Source organism: Nothobranchius furzeri, chromosome 4 (genome assembly GCF_043380555.1).
Source record: "Nothobranchius furzeri strain GRZ-AD chromosome 4, NfurGRZ-RIMD1, whole genome shotgun sequence".
Classification (NCBI taxonomy): domain Eukaryota; kingdom Metazoa; phylum Chordata; class Actinopteri; order Cyprinodontiformes; family Nothobranchiidae; genus Nothobranchius; species Nothobranchius furzeri.
Window position 1 is genome coordinate 52,525,269 of NC_091744.1, and position 23,540 is coordinate 52,548,808.

At 43.3% G+C, this 23,540-nt stretch overlaps 1 protein-coding gene across 1 annotated transcript in view; it reads left to right on the forward strand.

Annotated features, from left to right (window-relative positions):
- The window catches only part of met (MET proto-oncogene, receptor tyrosine kinase), a 106,194-nt gene that overhangs the window by 20,278 nt on the left and 62,376 nt on the right, over positions 1-23,540 (forward strand). Inside the window, exon 3 of the mRNA XM_054732750.2 lies at positions 19,561-19,764. Coding sequence (XP_054588725.1) covers positions 19,561-19,764 — 204 coding nt within the window. The remainder of the gene's footprint in view (positions 1-19,560; positions 19,765-23,540) is intronic.

Below are 23,540 nucleotides of genomic sequence, written 5' to 3' on the forward strand. Positions count from 1 at the left end.
TGTGCATGTATAGCACTCAATACTTAGTCGGGGCTCCTTTTGCCTCAATAACTGCAGTAATGCGGCGTGGCATGGACTCGATCAGTCTGTGGCACTGCTCAGGTGTTATGAGAGCCCAGGCTGCTCTGATAGTCGTCTTCAGCTCCTCTGCATTGTTGGGTCTAGCGTATTGCATCCTCCGCTTCACAATACCCCATAGATTTTCTATGGGGTTAAGGTCAGGCGAGTTTGCTGGCCAATCAAGGACAGGGATACCATGGTCCTTGAACCAGGTGCTGGTGGTTTTGGCACTGTGTGCAGGTGCCAAGTCCTGTTGAAAGGTGAAGTCTGCATCCCCATAAAGTTGGTCAGCAGCAGGAAGCATGAAGTGCTCTAAAACTTCCTGGTAGACGGCTGCATTGACCCTGGACCTCAGGAAACAGAGTGGGCCAACACCGGCAGATGACATGGCACCCCACACCATCACTGACGGTGGAAACTTTACACTGGACCTCATGCAACGTGGATTCTGTGCTTCTCCGCTCTTCCTCCAGACTCTGGGTCCTTGATTTCCAAAGGAAATGCAGAACTTGCTTTCATCAGAAAACATAACTTTGGACCACTCAGCATCAGTCCAGTCCTTTTTGTCCTTGGCCCAGGCGAGACGCTTCTTGCGCTGTTTCTTGTTCAAGAGTGGCTTGACACACGGAATGCGACACCTGAATCCCATGTCTTTCATGAGTCTCCTCATGGTGGTTCTTGAAGCGCTGACTCCAGCTGCAGTCCACTCTTTGTGGATCTCCCCCACATTTTTGAATGGGTTTGTCGTCACAATTCTCTGCAGGGTGCGGTTATCCCTAGAGCTTGTACACTTTTTTCTACCACATTTTTTCCGTCCCTTCGCCTGTCTGTTAATGTGCTTGGACACAGAGCTCTGCGAACAGCCAGCTTCTTTAGCAATCACCTTTTGTGTCTTGCCCTCCTTGTGCAAGGTGTCAATGATTGTCTTTTGGACAGCTGTTAAGTCAGAAGTCTTCCCCATGATTGTGGTGCCTTCAAAACAAGACTGAGGGACCTTTTAAAGGCCTTTGCAGGTGTTTTGAGTAAATCAGCTGATTAGAGTGGCAGCAGGTGTCTTCTATATTCAGCCTTTTCAGAATATTCTAATTTTTTGAGATACCAAATTTGGAGTTTTCATTAGTTGTCACTTATGAATATCAAATTTAAATGTAATGAACATTGGAAATACAGTGGTCTGTGTGCATTGCATGAATATAATGTACATGTTTCACGTTTTGAATGGAATTACTGAAATATTTTCAACCTTTTGATGATATTCTAATTTACTGGCCAGCACCTGTATATACATTGAATTTATGAAGTCGCTTGCTGTCTTTGAATTGTTTACATTTTCCAGATCAACATTAAAGTCCCCACAGAGAAATACATCCTTGTTACAGATTCCACTCAACATCTCAGTAATTGTATTTGTACACGATTCTACACAAGATCCAGGTGCTCTATAGATACAACTTATTATTATGTTTTTTCTCTTTTCAGAGATTATTTCAATCGTGATCATTTCCATGACATCTTGGATGGCTGCTGACATGTTATGAATGACTTTACTTTTTAAATTGTGACATACATACAGTGCAACACCACCTCCTCTTTTATTAATCCGATTCATAAAGTACATTTCATACCCCTCTATTTGTACCTCCTCCTCATCTCCTTCTTTTAACCATGTTTCTGTTATAGCAATGATTTGAAATGGTTTTTTATTTTGTGTTAAATAATCCAATATTTTAGAGTAATTACAATACAAACTTCTACTATTGAAGTGAATGATCGAGAGTGTACCTTCTGTCAAAACTGAATCACTTAGTTCGTGTTCACTAAAATATTCACATTTATTATTCATATGTATGTACAAATTATTTTCTAGTTTGAATTTAAATCTGCCATCGTTATTGACCAAGAGGTACCCCAGAACATTAGCTGGTACCATATGATGTCACAGTGTCGTTGTGAGCCTGTGTGTGTGTGTGTGTGTGTGTGTGTGTGTGTGTGTGTGTGTGTGTGTGTGTGTGTGTGTTTGTTAGCGGCTCCGCCCTCTCGGTCTGCTAGGCAACAGCATTTGTTGCATTTTTCAAACAGGAAGTGGGAACAGAGTAAGAATCTGGTAGGGGGTGACTTGCTCTTTAAAAGTAAACTCCAGAACAAATAATATTCCAGTAAAAACATAAACTTTTTAATCTGCAGTCTGCGAGGTCACCAGTGCTATGTGATAGTTTACTCTATCAATAATCGATCTTCAGCTTTTACTACAAACAAAATCACAATTTCAACCAGAAACAGAAACACGTGTGTTTTCTGTTCATGTTCTTCAGCTCAGTTTGAAGAATCAGAGAGAAGCTCTGACAGAATGAATGAAAGCTCGGAGCAGAATGAATTTCCACTAAAACCAGTGAAGAGCTCCAGAATGTCAGGCTGGTTAAACTGGGTGCTTTGTTCTAGACATTCACGCTACATCACCTCTGCATACAGTGGATGTTTACATGGATGTGCGGTGGTTTACCCCGGAGAATATGTTGCAGAAAACTCTGGGAGACACAGAACAACCATGTCAAACATCCTGAGCCAGCATTGATGCTGACACCCTGCTGTGTTAAGCTCTTTAGCAGCAGAGCTAGCATTGGCTTCAAGCTATCTAACAACTTTGAGTTAAATGATGGAGGTTTGCAGAGAGCTGACTCTGAGCCACGTATTCTGAGTTTCTGTGGAGGATCACAGAGCAGGGAGACATCACAGGGTTTGTGTCCTCATTCCTGCAAACAGATGTTTAACGGTTTTAAACAACAGTTATTGTTTGTGAACGCTCTTTATGAATCCCTGATTGTGTTCATAAACGCCGCTGCAGCAAGAATCACAAAGCAGCATTCCCAAACCCCCGGCTGGTCAAATTCAGTCAACAATGTTTATAATTTTCTTTTAAACAGTGTTATTGAACTCACCTGAAAACAGGGAGTGTGAAGGCAGCTCTCTGCAATCTTCTGACCCACTTTAACTTCATGACTGGGAACTGAGATGGCTCTGGCTGCCATCTTTAGCAGAAATGGGTCAGGACCAGTCCAGCATCACGTGATGCTCTAAGGTGCCAATGAGAGGATCTTTTGATTTCCTGAATTAGTCCTTTTATCCTTCTTATCAGAACGAAAACATCCAAATCTGATCTGATCTTTCTTTGAAGGACGTTGTTTTGGAGCACGGCTGCATGCTTTCGTTAGCAGGTCACTTATTTTCTTCAGCAGAGAAACTTTAAACTTTTCTATGTTTGCATTTTCCATTTCTGTCCTAAGCTCATGTCACTCAGGCACAGAAGATAGGTTAATGGTGGGTCATTTGTTTATCTTGGCTTTTCTTTATAAGGTATAGCTAGTTTAGAACTATATGTAAACATTCAATACCAGTGGCTGCCAGAATCCACATTTTTAGCCACAGCAGGCCTGATGTTATCCAGTTGTTTTGGATCCAGCTGTCTCAGACTATGCACAAACACAATTGTGGTAGAAGAAGCACAAAGATAAAAGTCATGGAAATTAGCATGGCATAAGGCACCATAGTGTCTTTTTCAAATTCCCCATTACCGCAGGAACCACAGCGCGTGCCCTGGCCTGTCCAGACCATCACTAAGCTGGATGCAGGATCTCAAGCAGCAGTCAGAATGAAAGTGCTTGTGTTCCTGTCAGGTCCTGTCTGTGTGTGTGTGTGTGTGTGAGTGTGTGTGTGTGTGTGTGTGTGAGTGTGTGTGTGTGTGTGTGTGTGTGTGTGTGTGTGTGTGTGTGTGTGTGTGTGTGTGTGTGTGTGTGTGTGTGTGTCCTATAAGGTGTATCAGAGAAGGGTAATAAGTCAAATATAAAACATAACACACTAAAACCAAAAGAACATATCCTACATGCATGTTTCCCTTTTCACCTGATGTGTGTGGGGGACCCTGGCCTAGGGCATTACTCATCAAAGGAAAATAATAATTATGATGATACTTAGAAAACAATTAGGCTTTTGGCTCGTGTTAATGGTGGAGGTAAAACACCAACTTTGGAGAGCATCAGAGTCAGCGGTGGAGTCATGTTGTTGGCCAATCAGAGGAGAGATGTCTGAATATGAGGAAATAAGACTCCAAATCCTGCTGTCTGAAAACTCATTTCTGATCACTTCTAGTTTAGGTGCCCCCTCACCCACACACACACACACACACACACACACACACACCTACACACACACACACACACACACACACACACACTCCTACATACTTAAATGTATTAAAACTACGAGTAAAGTGTCACTTTGGGTCTCTAGAGTGGCTTAACTCCATCCTGGCTGTAGAAGGGTGGGGGAGCTATTGGGTGGGTGTCATGGTTACCGGAGGAAAGGCATGATCAGAGGGATCAGTAGACCATATCTGTTGGTTAAAAGCGATGAATGAAGCTATTTCAAGCAGCTGCTCGTGTGCTCTGGCACCGACACAGAGCGGTCTCACCAGAGGTGGGCAGCCACAGCCCTTCCACCCTTCTCTGGGCAGTGTAGCTGGGTTTAAACGAGTCGGCAGCCCCCACATCCAGCTGCACGCCGCATCGGGAATGAAGCTGCTCACTAAAGGACCTGTTGCAGGAAAACCAAGTCTTGGTCCAGTAGCTGACGGGTCTCGATGCGTGTCCTAACAAATGAGTTTCACGTCTCTGTGATAGTGCAGGTAAAGCTCTGATGCATCTGCAGCTCAGAGCTACCCACCCATGTCTGCAGGCATTTCCAGATAGTTTTCCACATGATTTCACTCAACAGACGTGTTTGGTTTAAATCTACAGAGTTAATGATTAGCTGCAGGATTTCAGTTTCTTGTTTTTCTGCTAAGCTACGACTGTGTAAATCCTTTTACAGAGGCTTTTGTGTGCACATCTTATCTGTTCTTTAGATAAAGAGTGGAGTGTGCAAACTGTTGGTGCCTGCAAGCTGTCTTTCATTTAGTGTCCTTCTAAATTAACCCAAATGCTGTTGGATTTAAGGCACAGCTGCCAGGATCCAGAATGTGTCTTCTCTGTGAGATAAATAACTGTCACTTCTTATTTTTTTCTTTTCTGTTCCTGACTTTTCTTTAAAACAAACATCTGACCTTAATGGCAATAGAATATCTTTGAAGGGAGCACTAAGTCATAGAGAACCATTTTAATTCTTATTATGAGTTACTTGGATTTAGCTCCTGCTGCTGATGTGGAGGCTGTAACTAGGGCTGGACAAGATAGAAAAAGAGTATATTGATGAATTTTTTTATATTGATGGAAATCAATAATTATTGAAAAATATTTTACAAATTGTAGAAAATATGCTTTACCTGCAGCCATGGCCATTTTATTTGTGGTGTTTTTATTTTTTCTCCATCTCTTCTCGCTGCGACGTCGTTAGGGCTGCCACAAAAGACTATATTAGTAGTCGACTAATCGTGTCATTCATAAAAGTATAGCTTATTGCACCAGGATGCTCTAATATACTCATCATTAGCTTCTAGTCTGAAGTGTGATCAGCTATGTGCCATCTAACAAAAAAGACAAGATGATGCCTTATCAAACAACTTTTATTAACTTTGTAACCTGTTGATACAAATGCTAACAGTTAAATGGAGGTAGGCACCTAAGACTAAAAAGAAATTGTACACAAAAAGGACTTGTGATCACAAGAGGTATGGTGGCAAGGTTGAAGCTCTTAATCTTCCAATCATCACTCAGGAAATAGCAGGACACACCGAGGTACGCCTCTGTAGCACGGCTGGTCCACACGTCAACAGTCAGGGGCCATCGACAGCTCTGAGGGTCTGTTTTATCTTAACGATAAAAAATATCAAAGTTAGTTTATTTACCAGATTATTAATTCTGTTATCTATATATACATATATATATATATATATATGTATATATATACATATATATATACATACATATATATATATATATATATATGTATGTATGTATATATGTATGTATATTTGTATATATATATATACATATATACATACACATATATATATGTATGTATGTATATATATATATATATATATATATATATATATATATATATATATATATATATATATATATATATATATGTATATATATATTTAAATGTGCCAAGAAACAACCCCCACCATTAAACCACCACCACCTCCAGCCTGCACTGTGGTAACAAGGCATGATGGATCCATGTTCTCATTCTGTTTACACCATATTCTGACTCTACCATTTGAATGTCTCAACAGAAATTGAGACTCGTCAGACCAGGCAACATTTTACAGTCTTCAACTGTCCAGTTTTGGTGAGCTGGTGCAAACTGTAGCCTCTTTTTCCTATTTGTAGTGGAGATGAGTGGTACCCGGTGGAGTCTTCTGCTGTTGTAGCCCATCCGCCTCTAGGTTGTGTGTGTTGTGGAACAGACCATTGGTATATAGGGTTGGTTGTGCGTGTTGTGGCTTCACAAATGCTTTGCTGCATTCCTCGGTTGTAACGACTGGATATTTCAGTCAACGTTGCTCTTCTATCAGCTTGAATCAGTCGGCCCAGTCACCTCTGACCTTTAGGATCAACAAGACATTTTCACCCACAGGACTGCCGCATACTGGATGTTTTTCCCTTTTCACACCATTCTTTGTAAACCCTAGAAATGGTTGTGGGTGAAAATCCCAGTAACTGAGCAGATTGTGAAACACTCAGACCGGCACATCTTGCACCAACAACCACGCCACGCTCAAACTTGCTTAAATCACCTTTCTTTCCCATTCTGACATTCAGTTTGGAGTTCAGGAGATGGTCTTGACCAGGACCACACCCCTTATTGCATTGAAGCAACTGCCCTGTGATTGGTTGATTAGATAATTGCTTATTTATTTATTATTTTTATCATTTTATTGTATTTTATTTTTTTGCGTCTTACCAGGATTTTGTCCGGCCATTTATCAGTTGAAATCTCCAACTCTCTCAGTCCCCCCCCCCCCCCCCCCCCCCCCCCCCCCCGTGCACTGATGGAGGTCAGAGGAACATTTCGCCTTCCAGCTCGTCCAAACCCCACCCCCGCCCACCCCTCTGCCACCAGCTGTATCACAACAAACAATTTAAACCTTTGTTAAATTAACAGGTTCCATTTCACAATATTGTTTCCATTGAGTCTTGAATGAAAAATCTTTAGTGTTTTTATTTCCTGCGGACCTACAAGCACGCTGTGAGTTTGTTTTGATGTGCTTGTTGACTCTGACAGTCACTTTGTTTCCAGCCAATTACACAAAGTGCCTTCTTGTTCTTTGTGTTGGAGTCTTATCATTTTTCTGTTTTGACACTGTTGCGAATGAGATACTTCCCCTGAATCAAACTCACCCCCTGCCACCTGTTTCAGCTCTGTGGTTTGATGTCTTCAAAGGTTTTTTATTTTATCTAACCAACATGGAGCCTCCTGCCAGCAGCTCTTTATGAGGTACTTGTTTAGTATCAAAAATGGAGGAGCTTCGCTCCACCAACTTATGAGTCAAGGCCCCCGAGCTATTTCCTAATCAGCAGCATGCCTCCTTCTCTTCCATTTCATCACATACTGATATCCTGCTCTGAAATGAGGCATGTGGATGCTTATCCGTCAGCTCGTGTGCTGTAAATGAAACAACCAAAAGTAATCTCGTCTCCTCTCCTGCTGTCCCAGCGGCGGCCTCACCTCGACCTCGGATCACTCTTATTTTCTCGGCTCTGGCTCCTTTGTCATGAGCTTTAATTTGACCTTTGTGGAAAATCTCATAATCACAATTTTCAGTGGTGCAGCCAGTGATCACAGCACTCCAACGATCAGAGGTAGAAGAAAGGACTCGACACACCTGACCTTTATATGCCTTAGGTTTCAGGACGCTTTGGATATTTTCCACAGATAGAAACACCCTGGAACGTGCTGGAGATGCATGTTAACCAACGGGGAAGCTCCAGCTACCCAAAGTAAAGCCGACACAGAAGTGATAAAGATTGCAGTCCCCCCCCCCCCCCCCCCCCCCCATCCTCTATGGCATGGGGGGGAAGCAAGTTCCCATAGGGAGCCTAAGTCACGCCCATCTACTTCTGCATCACGGGTCCTCGGAAGAACGAAAAAATTAATGCAAGTCTTAGGTGTGTTCTTGCTGTGTCGTATCTCTAATTCCATGCTGTAGTTCTTTTTAAGACACAGAACAGTTGTGTTACCTGTTTTCCCGCTACGTTTCGTTTGCGGCTGCAAACTTCCTCAGGCTGACGCGTCAAAACGAAACGTAGCGGGAAAACGGGTAACAAAACTGTTCCGTGTTGTAAAAAGAACTACAGCATGGAGTTAATGCACGTCAACGGGGCTAAAAACGCTGTTTTCTAATTCCGCTTGTTTTGTGATATGGATTTCATATATGATGTCCGTGAATTTTAAAGACAGTTTCATACCAAGAAGGCACTTATTTTCGAGCAGGGGGAAACGATATTTTAGGTTTTGTGTGAAAACAAGTCCAGGACTACAAATGTGCATTATGAAAATGACGTCATTGAACCAGACACGGAGAAAACTGAGGGGAAATGGCTGTAAGTTCAGCGAACTTCCCACAGGAGGAAAGAACCACCACAAATCTGGTCATTTGGTAAGTAGTAGCTACGCTAGGGGAGAGGAGATTATGTGGTGACATCATACATGCAACGTGCCGATTTCTGGTGTGTAGTCGTGCTAATTACGAACATTTACAAGCTGATAAATCTCAAAGTATGTAACTGGCGTGGTCGACACACCCATCATTACTTTTCATTTAAAGTGCAGTACAGCATATGTGTGATCCAGGGCGTAAGGCAAAGCAGATTAGAAAATAACGTTTTTAGCCCCCGTTGACTCGCATTCATTTTTCGTTCTTCCGGGGACCCGTGAGCCGACCGGAAAGGGAGGAGACTTGGTCTCCCTATAGACTCAGCTTCACAGCAGGAATAAAGGAGTTTACAGCCTGGTTCGAAAACATTTGGATCGAGTTTACTGTCATGACAACTCTGAGGGGTGGATTTTTTTAACTCATTCATTTAGATGTAAATAAAGTTTGACATTATGAGCACTTAGGGGTGTGTTCTTTCTTTTATGACCAGTAGCAGATGAGCTGTCAGCGCTAGCAGCTTCCCACCTTGTTGCTCCAGGGAAGGCCCCAACCTTGGCCTCACGTTAAAAGTGTTAAAGCCTGGAAGGCAGAGGGTAGCAGAGTTGCTCAACAGCGGTTGTCTGGCTGAAAGCGCACGCCAACCTCCGTTAGCTTAGCTTAGCCCAGTTAGCTTGGAGCTACATCGAGTTGGATGGATGCCAATCATCTGCCCCCACCCTCACAGCCCCGCTCTCAGCTCCATTTTATTGTTGTTTTGGTCGACCCATGGCCCGTTGGCACCAAAGTGGGTCATGAGTGACTCTCAGCTACTAAAACACAGAAATTCAGCTACTGAGTTATAGACGTTTGTGTTTACCAAAAAGAGGATTATATGAGGCGGCCATCTTGAATTAGGATGAATGTAAATGTACCTCAACTGTAGATGTTTATCTAGCTCCAGTTAAATCCAAGAGATGTTTAGCTAACTGACTCACACACGCGCGCGCGTGCACACACACACACACGCATGCACAGAACAATTTGATTGATGACCATTTGCAGAAACAGAATCTGCTGCTGGCAAATTTCCAAGCAGCAAATTTTAATGAAACTATTCATAAATCCTAGGAGTGGGGTGTTTTAAGGGCAGAGCTCTGGCACAGCAGAGGAGATGAGGTCAAACTGAATCAACACCAGATGTAAATGTAGTTTTGTGTCATTGTTGATTCGATCCTGTCAGCAGACTTTGAGCCTTTTAACCTGACAGGATCGTTCCACCTCAGAACAGGAACCTCACTCCACAGGACCCCTAATCCTCCTCACACAATGCAAGTGAAGCATTGTGTCTGAATGTGTGCTCAAGTAAAGGAGATAAATGGGGAACAATGCTTTGGCTCTGTTGTTTATTTATTTATTTGAATGGCTGTAATCATGCTGCAAATCCAAACAATTCTCCACAAACAGAGACACGGTCTAAGTCTGCATCAGAGACGATCTCTGATCTTATCGTCCTCTGTATTCTGACCTGACTCCTTCAGCAGGAAGAAGGGAGGGAGGCTCACACCTGAGGAACTTTCACAGTTGAGTCCTGGATTTCTCAGCAGTGCAGCTAACTGATCAGTCTAAATGACATGCATGCTGCAGAATTTCTCCGAAGTGGATGTTCAGGAACTTTACCCAAACACACACGAGAGTGGCTGGAAATCCCTTTAAGAAGTCTTTAAAGTAACCAAAAGAGTTATATTTAGTTTTATGGGAATCCAGAGTCTGTCCACTGCTGCTTTTATCGTTTTCTAATAGTCTAACTGCTTGTTTATGTTTGTTTATCAGCCAGCTGTTGTCCTTTTCTGGTTGTGTCACAGACTTGAATAAAACATGGAAGTAAGCCATCACCATGACGGCAGAATAAAGATGTCCTCCAGAGCAGAGCGTTACAGGCCTCAGGCCTCCCCGCAGAGAGAGAGAGAGAGAGAGAGAGAGAGAGAGAGAGAGAGAGAGAGAGAGAGAGAGAGAGAGAGAGAGAGAGAGAGAGAGAGAGAGAGAGAGAGAGAGAGAGAGAGAGAGAGAGAGAGAGAGAGAGAGAGAGAGAGAGAGAGAGAGAGAGAGAGAGAGAGAGAGAGAGAGAGAGAGAGAGAGAGAGAGAGAGAGAGAGAGAGAGAGAGAGAGAGAGAGAGAGAGAGAGAGAGATTATTCAGAGCTTTGTCTCTGAGCAAAAATGATTTGTTGCATTCACTGTCAGCTCTCCGAGGACAGGCATCACTGAGGAGGGAGGGACTGTCCTCACTAAACACGGACGCCAGCTGCGCGTCGTCCTCACAGCATTTTATGATGACTTCATGAGAGTCCTTCAACAACAAGAGTTTTGATAAGGTTTTAGTGGGTTCTCTTATTTTTAGCTAAGCTGGCTGCCTCACTGCCATGAAGGTGTTTCGGTGTTCGTTAGAACCTAACCTGGTTCTGCTGTCAGGTCTGTTGGACGGTTTAAGCTCAGACACAGAGACACGCGTGTTCAGACCTCATGTTGACCCACAGCTGATAAGCTCCCTCACTGCTGCAGCGCAGGCCTGCTTTACAACCTGAGGTTATCTGGTGACTCGTCAACGGCTGCTGCAGAGCCTCGGCTCGCCAGCTGCTGCTTCCCCACTTCAGGCTGTGTATCTACAGGCATTTTCTCGTGCTTCTCACACCAAACCCTCCGTCAGGAATCTTGGCGTGACCTTTGACCCAGCTCTCACCCTGGATTCTCATGTCAGTTCTCTTGTTCGCTCTTCCTTCTTCCATCTCAGGAACATTACTAAGCTGAGTCCCATTCTGTCCCTCTCTGAACTTGAGACAGTTATCCACACCTTCATCTCCTCACGCTTAGACTACTGTAACTCTCTTTTCACGTGTCTGAGCAGAACCTCCATGAACCGTCTACAGGTGGTTCAGAACGCCTGTGCTCGGCTTCTGACCAAGTCCTCCAAACACACCCACATCACCCCGCTTCTCCTCCAGCTTCACTGGCTGCCAGTCAACTTCAGGGTTCATTTCAAGATCCTGGTTCTGGTCTATAGGGCCTTACATGGACAAGCACCATCTTACATTGGTGATCTTCTTAGTCCCTACACCCCCAGCAGGTCCCTGAGGTCCAGTGACCAAAGCCTACTGGTTGTGCAACACCAGGCTAAAGACCAAAGGTGACAGATCATTTGCTGCTGTGGCCCCCAGACTCTGGAACTCTCTCCTCCTGAGCCTGAGATCAGTGGACTCAGTGGTCTCCTTTAAAAAGCAGCTGAAGACTCACTTGTTCAAGCTGGCTTTTGTATGACCTTCTTCACCACTCTCTCTTTATTCTGCTCTCCCCACCTATTCCACCTTCCTCAGGATCCACTGATTTCCCTCTTTCCTGTTCACTCTCTCTTTCTTAACATTTTTTAATCACAATTGTCTATTTTTGCTCATTTTAAATATATTTTTAAACATTTTCTAAATGCTTTTTTATATTTTTACATTTTTTGTTTTTGTGAAGCACCTCGTGATTTTTATCTTGAGAGGTGCTATAGAAATGATATTTTCTTCTTCTTCTTCTTCTTCTACATTTCACTGCTTTGCTTCTCAAATGTAAAGATAAAAAAGAAGCACACACACACACACACACACACACACACACTGCTGAATTCTGTGGGCTTTAAATGATAGAGAGAAGTCCTGTGGAGTGTGTTTGACCAATGCTGCTCCCTGTGAAGATGCTGCCAAGTGTGTGCTCCAGTGGATGGATCTGATCATTCCAGACTGCTTAAAAGGAGGAATTTAAAGGGGAAAATACAATAATCTGAACAGCTGTACGTGTTGTTTTGGATGTTCTGTGCTTATACAAATGGATGTAGGTCTTAGAATAAAAACCAATAAATCATCTTGACTTTTTCTGTGAAGCTGTTTTGTACAGATCTGCCCTTTAACTAGCAAATCAATGGAAAAGGGTCACTTCAATGCTAATAAAGTTACATATGTAGATGTGTGTGTGTGTGTGTGTGTGTGTGTGTGTGTGTGTGTGTGTGTGTGTGTGTGTGTGTGTGTGTGTGTGTGTGTGTGTGTGTGTGTGTGCGTGCGTGCGTATGTGTGTGTGTGTGTGCGTGCGTGCGTGTGTGTGTGCGTGCGTGTGTGTGTGTGCGTGCGTGTGTGTGTGCATGCGTGTGCGTGTGCGTGCGTATGTGTGTGTGCGTGCGTGCGTGTGTGCATGCATGTGTGTGCATGCGTGTGAGTGTATACGCGTGTGCGTGGTAATTGCTTTTTTATTAGGCAGCAGGAATTATAATTTCTCTGTCTGATATTAATTCAGCTAATATCATCTAATGATGTTTGCAGGTCAGCAGGTTAATTCCTGTTAGAACTCCCAGCAGCCTCACACATGGCTGTGTGTGTGTGGTTGACGGTGTGTATAGATGGTGTGTATAGATGGTGTACAGAGAGGGCTCCTCCAAGCAGGTGAGACATTATATCACCTTTATATTTGTGTGTCTTTAATTAGGATCACATTAGAGCAGCAGCTGCCTGATGGACTCCCTCAGCTGTCATATCACAGATTGATGCAACCTCGGAAGGTTGGCTTGGAGACGGGGCTGCTGTATCCTGGAGGATGTCCCCAGTCAGAGTAGCACGTCCTGACATCAGCTTGGTTTATACAGCTTGAAAAAATTCTGAATTAGACAAATAACTAATTCTGTTGCTGGTTTTTTAAATGAAATATCAGAAACATTACAAACACACACACACACACACACACACACACACACACCAACTTGACTTCATCTTTTAAACAGATAAATGTTAGAAAGAATGAGTCCAGCAGGAGTGTTTTACTGTGTGTCTCATGTGTAAAACAGAAGGTTTGGGTGATGTAATGGATCTCACATGTCAGGGTTTTTATGAAACACCTTGGATAGGTGCTACTGAGGACAATAAAAACAGATCTGCTACATTAATGCGTCTGAAATCGGCCAGAAAGGATCCTCTTAAAAGGTTCTCTCTGTCCTTCACATATCCACTTTGCAATTTGCAAGAATGAATTAAGGAGTCGACCCAGCTAATCTGCTTTGATCTTCAGATTATAACTCAGTCTGTTGTGTCAGTCTGACCGAGTGCTGTATTTGTAAGGCGCCCGGCAGAACTCCGCAGAAGAATGTGCTCCGTGAAATCAAAGAGCTGCTTTGGTGTCTTTGGCCTCCATCACTAAACTCCACCATGCTTCTCCTTGTTTTGAATCCCATAAATCCTCCGTCCCTGAGATGAGGAGGAGGAAAACTTGGATTCGTGCTGATAATAGCAGCCGTGTCAGGCCGAGGTGAAAAGTCATCACTTTTGCACTCAGATGTATTTGACGGAAGAAGATGCACGAGCATTAAACCATTAAAAATGTTCTTTGTGTGAAGGGAGCTAAAAGGAAACCAACAAGACAGGAAGGTGGTAAATACGATAGAAGAAATGAAAGATGAGTGGAAATGTTACACCAACGGGCGGGCTGGAGGAGGGGCACATAGGGACTATTTTCATCACACAATGAGATTTTATTTCCAGGTTTGGGCTGAACAAGAGAATACCCTTCTTCCTGTGGCATGTGAGAATGTGTGTTTTAGTCAGTCTCCAGCAGGAAGCGGTTTGATAGAAATGTATGGAAAAACATCAAAAACATTTGTTTCTCTTTATTTTTCCTTCTTGGAAAGACTTTCATCTCATCCTAAACCCTTTAGGGAACAGGCTGGGACTGTAAAACTCAAATGACCTGTTGTGAGCATGAATAAACATGCCTTTGTGTGTAAAGTTAATATCTGTGCAGCTTTAAATCCTTCATCTGCAGAAATGCTCCAGAAATATGGTTTCTGTTGACTTGGTTTCAACTCTGAAGACAGAAAAGAACAGAAAGCAGCTTAGCTGTAACGTCATTTTGTCTTTGTGGCCAGTTTTATATTCAGATATTCTCTTGTGTCCTCCAGAGCTTTTGTCTCTACCAGTGAGACGAAACATTAACATAAACACTTAAAGCTGCTATAGCGAACAAGCTAGGTTTTAAACGCTAAACGGTCTCTCGTCTCGGGTATCTAGGTCCAAACTTCTTCTGTTGCCCGTGACTTCAGATGGTGTTTTTCATTTTGGGACTCTGCTAGTTTATCCTAAAGTTTAAGTGGCAGCAGCTGGCTGTTTCTCCCCCTCTGATATCACACTGACACTACCCTACTTCATTCAGGTTTACCTTCTGCTTAGCCGTCTGTGCAGTATCCAATATGCATGTAGCACAACTTTGCACCATTTGGTCATTTATTGTTTTTACTGTTTGTGTTTGACTGCACTGGAGGAGCTGCTTTTAATCTCATATAGTGACAATAAAAAGGCATTCATTTATTCATTCATATTACTGAGTGAAGAACCTCTCACTCCAGTGCTGTTCTGCTGCTAAATATGTGAGTGTGTTATGAATGGGGGACCGAATGGTCCAATGGTTGCTTCTGAACCGAAATATTTTATTGGCAGAGGCTTTTAGACAAACATGAGAAAACCACTTTATTTATATATATATATATATATATATATATATATATATATATATATATATATATATATATATATATATATACAGGTCCTTCTCAAAATTAGCATATTGTGATAAAGTTCATTATTGTCTGTAATGTACTGATAAACATTAGACTTTCATATATATTAGATTCATTACTGACAACTGAAGTAGTTCAAGCCTTTTATTGTTTCTAATATTGATGATTTTGGCATACAGCTCATGAAAACCTAAAGTTCCTATCTCCCTAACTCCTACACGTATATTAGTGCTAAACTGTATGAGGATCTTTAAGCTTGCAGTATTTATTTTTAGAGTTTTGACAGCAATATGCTTGAAAAGTTTTTACATTTAATCATTAAAGGTACAGAATCTGTCTGGATGTGTTACCTATAATTGTCCCTGTCATCTGTCTGACCTGTTTATGTGTGAGAATATTTCCTGCTCAGAGCCAGAGCTGCCACGATAGTCCCTTCTGGCATCCTGGGGGCAACCCGAGGGCCATGCCAGCTGCACCGAGCGCCAGACTCTGCCCTCGCCTCGCTGTTGGCATTTCTCACTTGCTTCATTGTCCCTAATACCTTGACGCTCCGCAACAACACACATGCAAACACACGATAGCATGTGCTTGTGGCTGTCAGCCACCTGTGGGTCCTTCCACACACACACGCACGCACACACACACACACACACACACACACACACACACACACACACACACACACACACACACACAGAAACATTATGGTCATTACAAATGCAGAGTCAGGTTTCACAATGCCGTGCACCCTGAGTCCAGGTGTAGAGCTGTAACAAGTGTCCCACCAACACAATAGCAGCTCCATTCTCCAGCATGCACGCGCACACACACACACACACACACACACACACACGTGCATTCACATTCTTTTGCTGCTCACATTCTCTAAAATATGCATTTCCACACACTCCAAAGACAACCAAACCTCGCTGCTGCCTGCAGTGCAACAATGCACAACCAGTCCACAGGTCAGGGGTCAGTTATTCCAGAGAGCCAGCCAGCTGAATGAATCTGAACCAGACTGTCTGGGTTTGTTTCCAGGTTAGCTAACGGAGGTCAAAGCCTCTGCAGAATGGTGTGAATTATTCCACATTTTTCTAGAGAGTGTGTGTATTCAAAAGCACTTTTGCTGGTAACCCCTTCCAAGTTTACAACCCAAGCATCGGTGTGTTTATTCATAGAGGTCCCAGGGGCCACAGTGAGAGCAGGAAAATGACATTAAGCTACGAGGATCCCCTTTCACCTCCCCCGTGACTCTCCCAAACATCGCCCTTGGCTTTTGGAGCTCCACAAAATTGAAACCCTATCGCATCGCTGTTGTTTTGGGGACAATAGCTGCTGGTTAAGTATGGGGCAAGAAGAGTACAGTAACTCACAAATGTGCCCCTCGGTGCCTGTTCTACTGCTGAAAGACAGGTTTACAAAACGGCCTGAAAGATGTAAAACATCGGGAGCACTTGCTAATGCCATTAATCTTCCAAAAGATGAAGGAAAACAAGTGAAAATGTTGCTTAAAAACCATAATCAAGATGATAATGTAGATAAGGCCTAAAACAAGTGACTACTGACAGCCCGTGGCTTTGCTTGTTGTGAATCTGGAGGTGAAAACATGTCCTGTGTCAGAAGTGAAACAGAAACCCGTTTGTCTCTGACAGGTGGGCAGGTTCCGTGTCAGCCCTTTTCTGATGGTAGGCTTTTCTTTTTGAAGATACTCCAGTAAAATCAGCCGCGGTTGTTTCTGTTTTCACCAACTACAAACCTCCTCTCCATGGTCAGATGAGTTAACCCGTCTACTAGTTTTAGATCTTTGACAAACATTTAATCAGACTTCCCTTCCCTGGAGCTTGTGTTTGTTTTACATTGAGGTGTGACACTCTAAAGTTCTGTCTTCATGCCAAAAATCGGCCAAGGAGAGCAGCAGCCGAGCTTCAAACAAAGCGTACGAAAACAGCTATTCCACTGCCCTTGATCCTTGGGAATATACCTCAGCTGAGACACAGGAATGCCTCCTGGACCCTCTTCCAGTTTGTCATCCCATCAGGCCGCTCTGCTTCAACAAACACACCAAAGTCCTGTTTGTTTGCTCTGAAAATAATCGGCCTGGAGCTTGTTTTTTGATCAGCGTGGTATAATCCTTGCTCAGATGACATCTCTGTGTGGTGCACTTTTAGACAAGTCCAAAGAGTCCTAGCTTATTCCCACAGATTTCATTTGGGCCCAGCATGGCTGCTCTGCTTGAAAAGTGCAAACAGGTGTCATGTTGTATCGTGTTTTAAACAGAATTTTCTGGAAAAATAGACACTAAAATGGGTTGCATGTGCAGGTTGCACCAACGACCTTTCTGTTTAAAGCTGTTTTAGCAAACTTGCAAACAAGCTAGGTTTTGAATGCAAATTCAGTCACTGACCACCCTTCCCTCCCCTTGAGTATATTCCCTGGATCTACATCCATCTTGAACTAGAAACCCGCATTGCCAGAGGAAGCGAGATGGTGCTAAACACCAGTCGCCGTTTTCTAGGTCTAAACATCTTCTGTTGTCCGTGACTTCAAATGGTGTTTTTATTTTTGGGACTTTGGTAGTTTCTCCTGAAGTTGAAGTGGTAGCAGCCGGCTGGTTCTCCTTCTCTGATGTTATTGAGCGGAGAATCTCTCACACCAGTGGTGTTCTGGTGCTAAATACGTGAGTGTGTGAGGATCCAGGGCAGTGCGGCGGTTCGGTGAGATCGACAGTCAGATGGGCCAATAGTTGTTTTTGGTCCGAAACGTGTTATTGGTGGTTAAATCAGCATAAAGCCTGCATGGCAGACTCAGAGTGACTGATCATTTTCTAAAATGGTAAAAAAGGGTTTCTCAGTGAACCTGCTGCTCCAGAGGAAACGTCTCTTTTTCTATTTCCCTGAATATCTCTGCTTTTCTACGTGTCCATTTCGTCGTCCAATTCTTAATAAGTTTCAGTCAGTCTGTCTTTTCTTGCCCAGTTTGAACAGTTCTCTCTCTCCTTAACAGAGAAATTCAATGCAAATCATCTGGCCTCACCACTGCCCAGCTGTGCATCTGGCACCAAACATTCTGGCAGCTTTCAGTTTCCTTCACATTTTCCCTGAATCTGAGTTTGCCAATCGTTTCTCAAAATGCAACTGTTGAATATTTTCGATTTAACCAACGGTGGTGCACCTGCCAGTTTCAGAACTTCTAAAAGTTCTATTTGTTTGTAACTAAGTGAAGTCACCAGGAAAAGAAAAAAAAACTTTCCTGATTTATTGCATCACCATTGTTCTCATCTTCAAAGCCTCCCTAAACAAGCCACCGCCAAGGTTCACACAAACCTCAAATAATGGTTTTATGACCCGGGCAGTTGTTTGGTAGTATGGTTAGGTTTTTTTAAGCCACAATAACAGCACATTTTGAATAAATCATTGCAATGGTTCAACCTGAGCTCCTCCCGGCTCCAGTGAAGAGGTCATCGTTCACTGGAGCTGATAAAACAACAGAAAGTTCAAGCCTGGTCAAGCAGCCAGGTCAAGGACCTAAAGAGACACTAGAGGCCTACAACCCTCTGGGTCATTAATAATTAATGAAACCTGAGGCTAGGACAGAAGACCATGACTAAACACATAAAGGGCTGAAGCGGTGAGAGCAGGGCTGGGCAGTAAGGGAAGGGGTAGGGCGGTTGGGAGGAAAGGGAGTATTGATAAAGAGAAAAGAGCTGGGTTCAACTCTGGCCACAGTGTGTGCTTTCACTGTATGCTTCAGAGGCTACAGACACAACAATCTGCACAAGCCAGTAGCATGTGGAGACCAAAGAGGAGGGCTGCAGAGAGAGATTTAGGTTTTTAATGTATGTGAGGAAGCAGATGCTCAGAGATGGGGAGGGGGTGAGGAACTTACCAGTTGAAGGGGAAGAGGGTGGTTTAAAACATGAAAGTTATCTCACTGTTTCCCAGTCCTGAACGCCACCACCCAACAAAGCACTCTCTTGCCCTGAAGGTACGATGATGTTGGGACCTCCATTACGAGGTCTGCCTGATGAAAGAGCAGCTGGGAGCGGGGGGCTTAGCAGGTTAGGCACTTAACCCTCCCCCATTACATGTGAAAGAAGATTGTTCAACATGACTATATAGCAAGTCATTTTTAGGACGGTCCATTCAAACAAAGAAATCCAGTCCGAGTCCCATTCTTTGCTCTATTCTTGATGAGTTATTTTTAATACACTCTCCAGAACATGTCTATTAGTTGTGAACGTAAGTGTGCTGAATCTGCAGCCATCTCTCTGTCAGGTTTGCAACCACAACAGAAAGTGTTCTCTTACTGGGAACTTTCTCTGTGTTTTCTTTGCAGAGTTCCTCAGACGACTGCGATCTTCACGAAGGAATTCAGGTGGGGAAAGAGGGCATGTACCGTCTGCAGGTGACCCAGTTTGTCCAGAGGTTAGAGTACTGGCACAGGGACTTGGCCAACACCTTGGTGACGTCCATTACTGTGGTTCCAGTCCATGGTCGCACCGTGGCATACCTTGGAACAGCAGATGGATTCCACATACAGGTAAGGACATAGAGACTGGCCTCTTGAATTGTGTGAATAAATGCTGTTTGTTTGCATCTATGGCCATAGGTTTTGAGAGAAACAAACATCATGTGGCACAGTGTTTGCTGTTTTTTATTGACAGTTTGTATGAATGCCAGAATGTATGAAGAGTGATCAGATGAATTACAATTAAATTCAAAACCCCTCTTTCCCATAAAAAAAGTTTACTTGTCCTAGAAAACCCATTACCTCTGTGAAGGAAGTGTTAGAGGTCACGTGTGGGATCTGGGCTCCAATAGTGAAGATGTGAGTTCATCTGCTCCATGATGAGGAGAGAACTTGTGTCAAGAAGGGCAGCAGAGAAGCCAGTAATATACAAAAACGTCAGGGGACATCAAGGGTCTGAGACAGGACTGCTGAGAACCAGAAGAAAGACATGTTCTCTTATGAATCTCTTTTCTGGTTGTTTGGAGTTTGGGGGGAAATGATCATCAAGAGAAGAACAGGTGAGAGCTCCCATCAGAGACTATTCATGTTTTTGGAGGTGTTTCTCAGCCAAAGGAGAGGACTCACTCAGAACAGTCATGAAAAAAGAATGGTACCTAAACATCCTCCTAGAGGAACTCCTCCAACCGTCCAACAACAGTTTCGGCTTCATGAAGCACTGGGCCAGAAGGATAAAGCCAGTGGATCAGGAACAAAAGTCAACATGTTGGGTCAAAAAAATTTGATAGCAAACTTTGTGAAAACCATTTCTTGTCATTCTCTGAACTCGTTACCAGAGTTGTAAACAGAAGCCGTTTCTCCCTCTGTTGTTGTTGAGGGAAAGTTCTGTCGTTCAGAGACACAACGCAGTCCGTTACACATGTCTCTGCAGGAAACAGGTTGGGAAATCTATGACCCAGCATCTTTTCTGTTTGCCCAGTTTGCTTTTGTTGTACTGTGCTCAGTAAGACTCTAGAAAGGTGCACGTTCATCTCTGCCATCTGTGCAAACACGGCTCCTTTTATAGCACCAGTGAGGTGTGGATTCCACCACCCTTATCATGGTGTAGTTGGAACCCGAAAACATGGCTGTCAAAAACACTAATGTATGTTTTTATAAGGTGTGATGAGCCCCATTGGTTCAGCCTTGATACGTTTTACTGCTCATTCCAACGATAATCAGAAGTGAGAGTTGAATTTTACTTATTAACACAACTTCAATTTTAAATGGTATTCATTTAAACACCTGATTCCTGATAATTAGTAACCATGTAAGTGTGCTGCTTCTGTGTGATCTTAAAAACGACTTGCTGAGCAACTCTGCCATTTCCTCTGCAGCTTTGGTTTAATCATCTCCTCCAGCCAACGCTGCAGCTGCAGAGGCAAGTGCAGTCAGTCGCTTTGACTTTATGCATCAGTGCAACACTATGGCTAAAGGAATGACCACATAAAGTAAAAGCCGAATAATCCCACGTGTTTTTGAAACACAAGAATTAAAAGATATCCATGAAAAAAATCAGTAAGAGAGACATGGGGGGGGGGGGGGGTACTGACAGCTGCAGAGAAAGGCAAGGAGCCGCCAGCGGGCCTGAAGGGGCTTACAGGCTGAACAGCGTGTCAATAGTGAACGGTGGTCTTCGCTGACATGTCCTCTCACATGGAATATTCTGCTCACTGAGGGTCCTGTGCAGCTGTTGCTGTGTGTTTCTGCACCATCAGCCACCACTCCACTCATATCAGTGTGGCCTGGCCAGCTGCCTGAGCCTCATAAAATCTCAGTAGAAATTGAACAAAAACTTCTGAAATAAAATTTTTTTTTTTACCACCCAACATTAATAGACAAAGGATTGGTCATAATGTTGTGTGTGTGTGTGTGTGTGTGTGTGTGTGTGTGTGTGTGTGTGTGTGTGTGCGTGCGTGTGCGTTAGCTAAATCTTACAAAATCTTCTTTAAATTACAACCAGTTGATTTGGGGGGGGGGGGTACCTTCTGTTAAAGATGGCTGCTAAGAGACTTTCAGGCTCAAGTGCCAACAAATCATTCAAATTCTAGCAACATTTAGACTCAGAGAGAGTAATCCAGACTGGGACAAAATTGTTATAATTTTGCTATTGAATAAGTTATTTCCTTCTACGAGTTTATAAACCTGCTCTGTTGATGGGCTTGTACACGTTTAAAACATTGTGCAACCAATTTCTTCTTAAAACAGTTACAGATTCATCTCTGGCATCTGGAACCCATCTGGTAAACTTCTCAATGTAGTTTCCGTGAGTCTGAAAGGGCAAGAAATGGAAGTCAACTGTGGCCAGTGAATTACGAAGTAAGGAAAAACTGGACAAACTGAGGCATAAGTAAAGCAACACTTACATTTCCCGCTTCTCCCTCCTAGTGGTTAAAAGCAGAACTACAACTGTCAAAAGCAATCGTGCTGCAGCCTGCTTTAGCGCTAGCTAAAGCAGCGCTAGCTAAAGCACGCTGCAGCTTCAGCTCAAACTTTACAACTTCCCCGCAGAGCAAATCTTACGAGTCATGTGCTCACACTGTACATCTGGTAGCAACACGTCGGACCTAAAAATGTGCTAAAAATGGCAGTTTTTACACAACATGCCAGAATTTTTATTTTTTTTTGGGGGGTGTATATATGTATGTTGTCCTTCGGGAGTGCATTAGGAGGAGAACGCATGGATTTGTAGGGGTTGGATGAGGAAAAAATTTCGGAACTACGCTGCTCTAGGTGGCTGCATGTTGGAGTAGCTCTGTTGGCTATATGTAAGTTTTGCCTTTTTTGGGACATTTTTCTTCTAGTTACTCAAGAAAAACTTTTTTGTTTTTGGACATTTTACTTTTCTGTTTCTGGTGCTGTGAAGCTTAGAGAATTTTTACTGCTATTTTTTCACTTTTTCACTTTTTGAGCATTTGTTATGCTGAGTAACCATGGCAACAAGCAGGTTTACAATCGGGAGCAGCTGATTAGCATTGGAAAGGCTGAAATAATACCTCAACTGAAGCCACAAATCCCAAATGAGCTAAAACGCAAGAAGCGTGGGTGCAGAGTGGGAGCAAAACGGAGACAGATAAAGAGGAAATTCAAACCATCTCTTCCATCGATCATAATGGGCAATGTGAGATCACTGGCCTACAAGATGGAGGAACTCCAAGCCCTTTCAAGGACTCAGCCAGAGTTTCAGCAGTGCAGTGTTATGTGTTTCACTGAGACGTGGTTGCAGGACCATATCCCCGATTCCAGCGTCTCTCTGCCAGGATTCCTGACTGTACGAGCAGATGGAGATCTGAAGAGGAGCGGGAAAAGAAAAGGAGGTGGAGTGGCAGTGCTTGTCAACAACAGATGGTGCCATCCAGGTCATGTTTCAGTGAAATGTCTTCTCTCCAGCCCAGATGTTGAACTATTGGCAGTAAGTTGTCGCCCATATTATTTGCCAAGAGAGTTCACCAGTGTTGTCTTGGCAACCGTTCATATTCCACCTTCAGCCATTGCTGAAAATGCACGTGATGCCGTCAGTTCCGTTGTCACTAAGCTACAAACCCAGCACCCCAAGACATTTGTGGCTATATCTGGTGATTTTAATCATGCCTCGCTCTCTGCTACACTTCCAACATTTCAACAGTTTGTCAGCTGCTCCACTAGAGAAAGCAAGACATTGGATTTGTGTTATGCAAATGTAAAGAATGCATACATGTCCAAAACAAGACCTCCTCTGGGACAATCAGGTCACAGTCTTGTTTTTCTCTGCTCAGAATACAAACCACTTTTTCAGAGGCAACCTGTGACAAGAAGAACTGTGAGAAAAT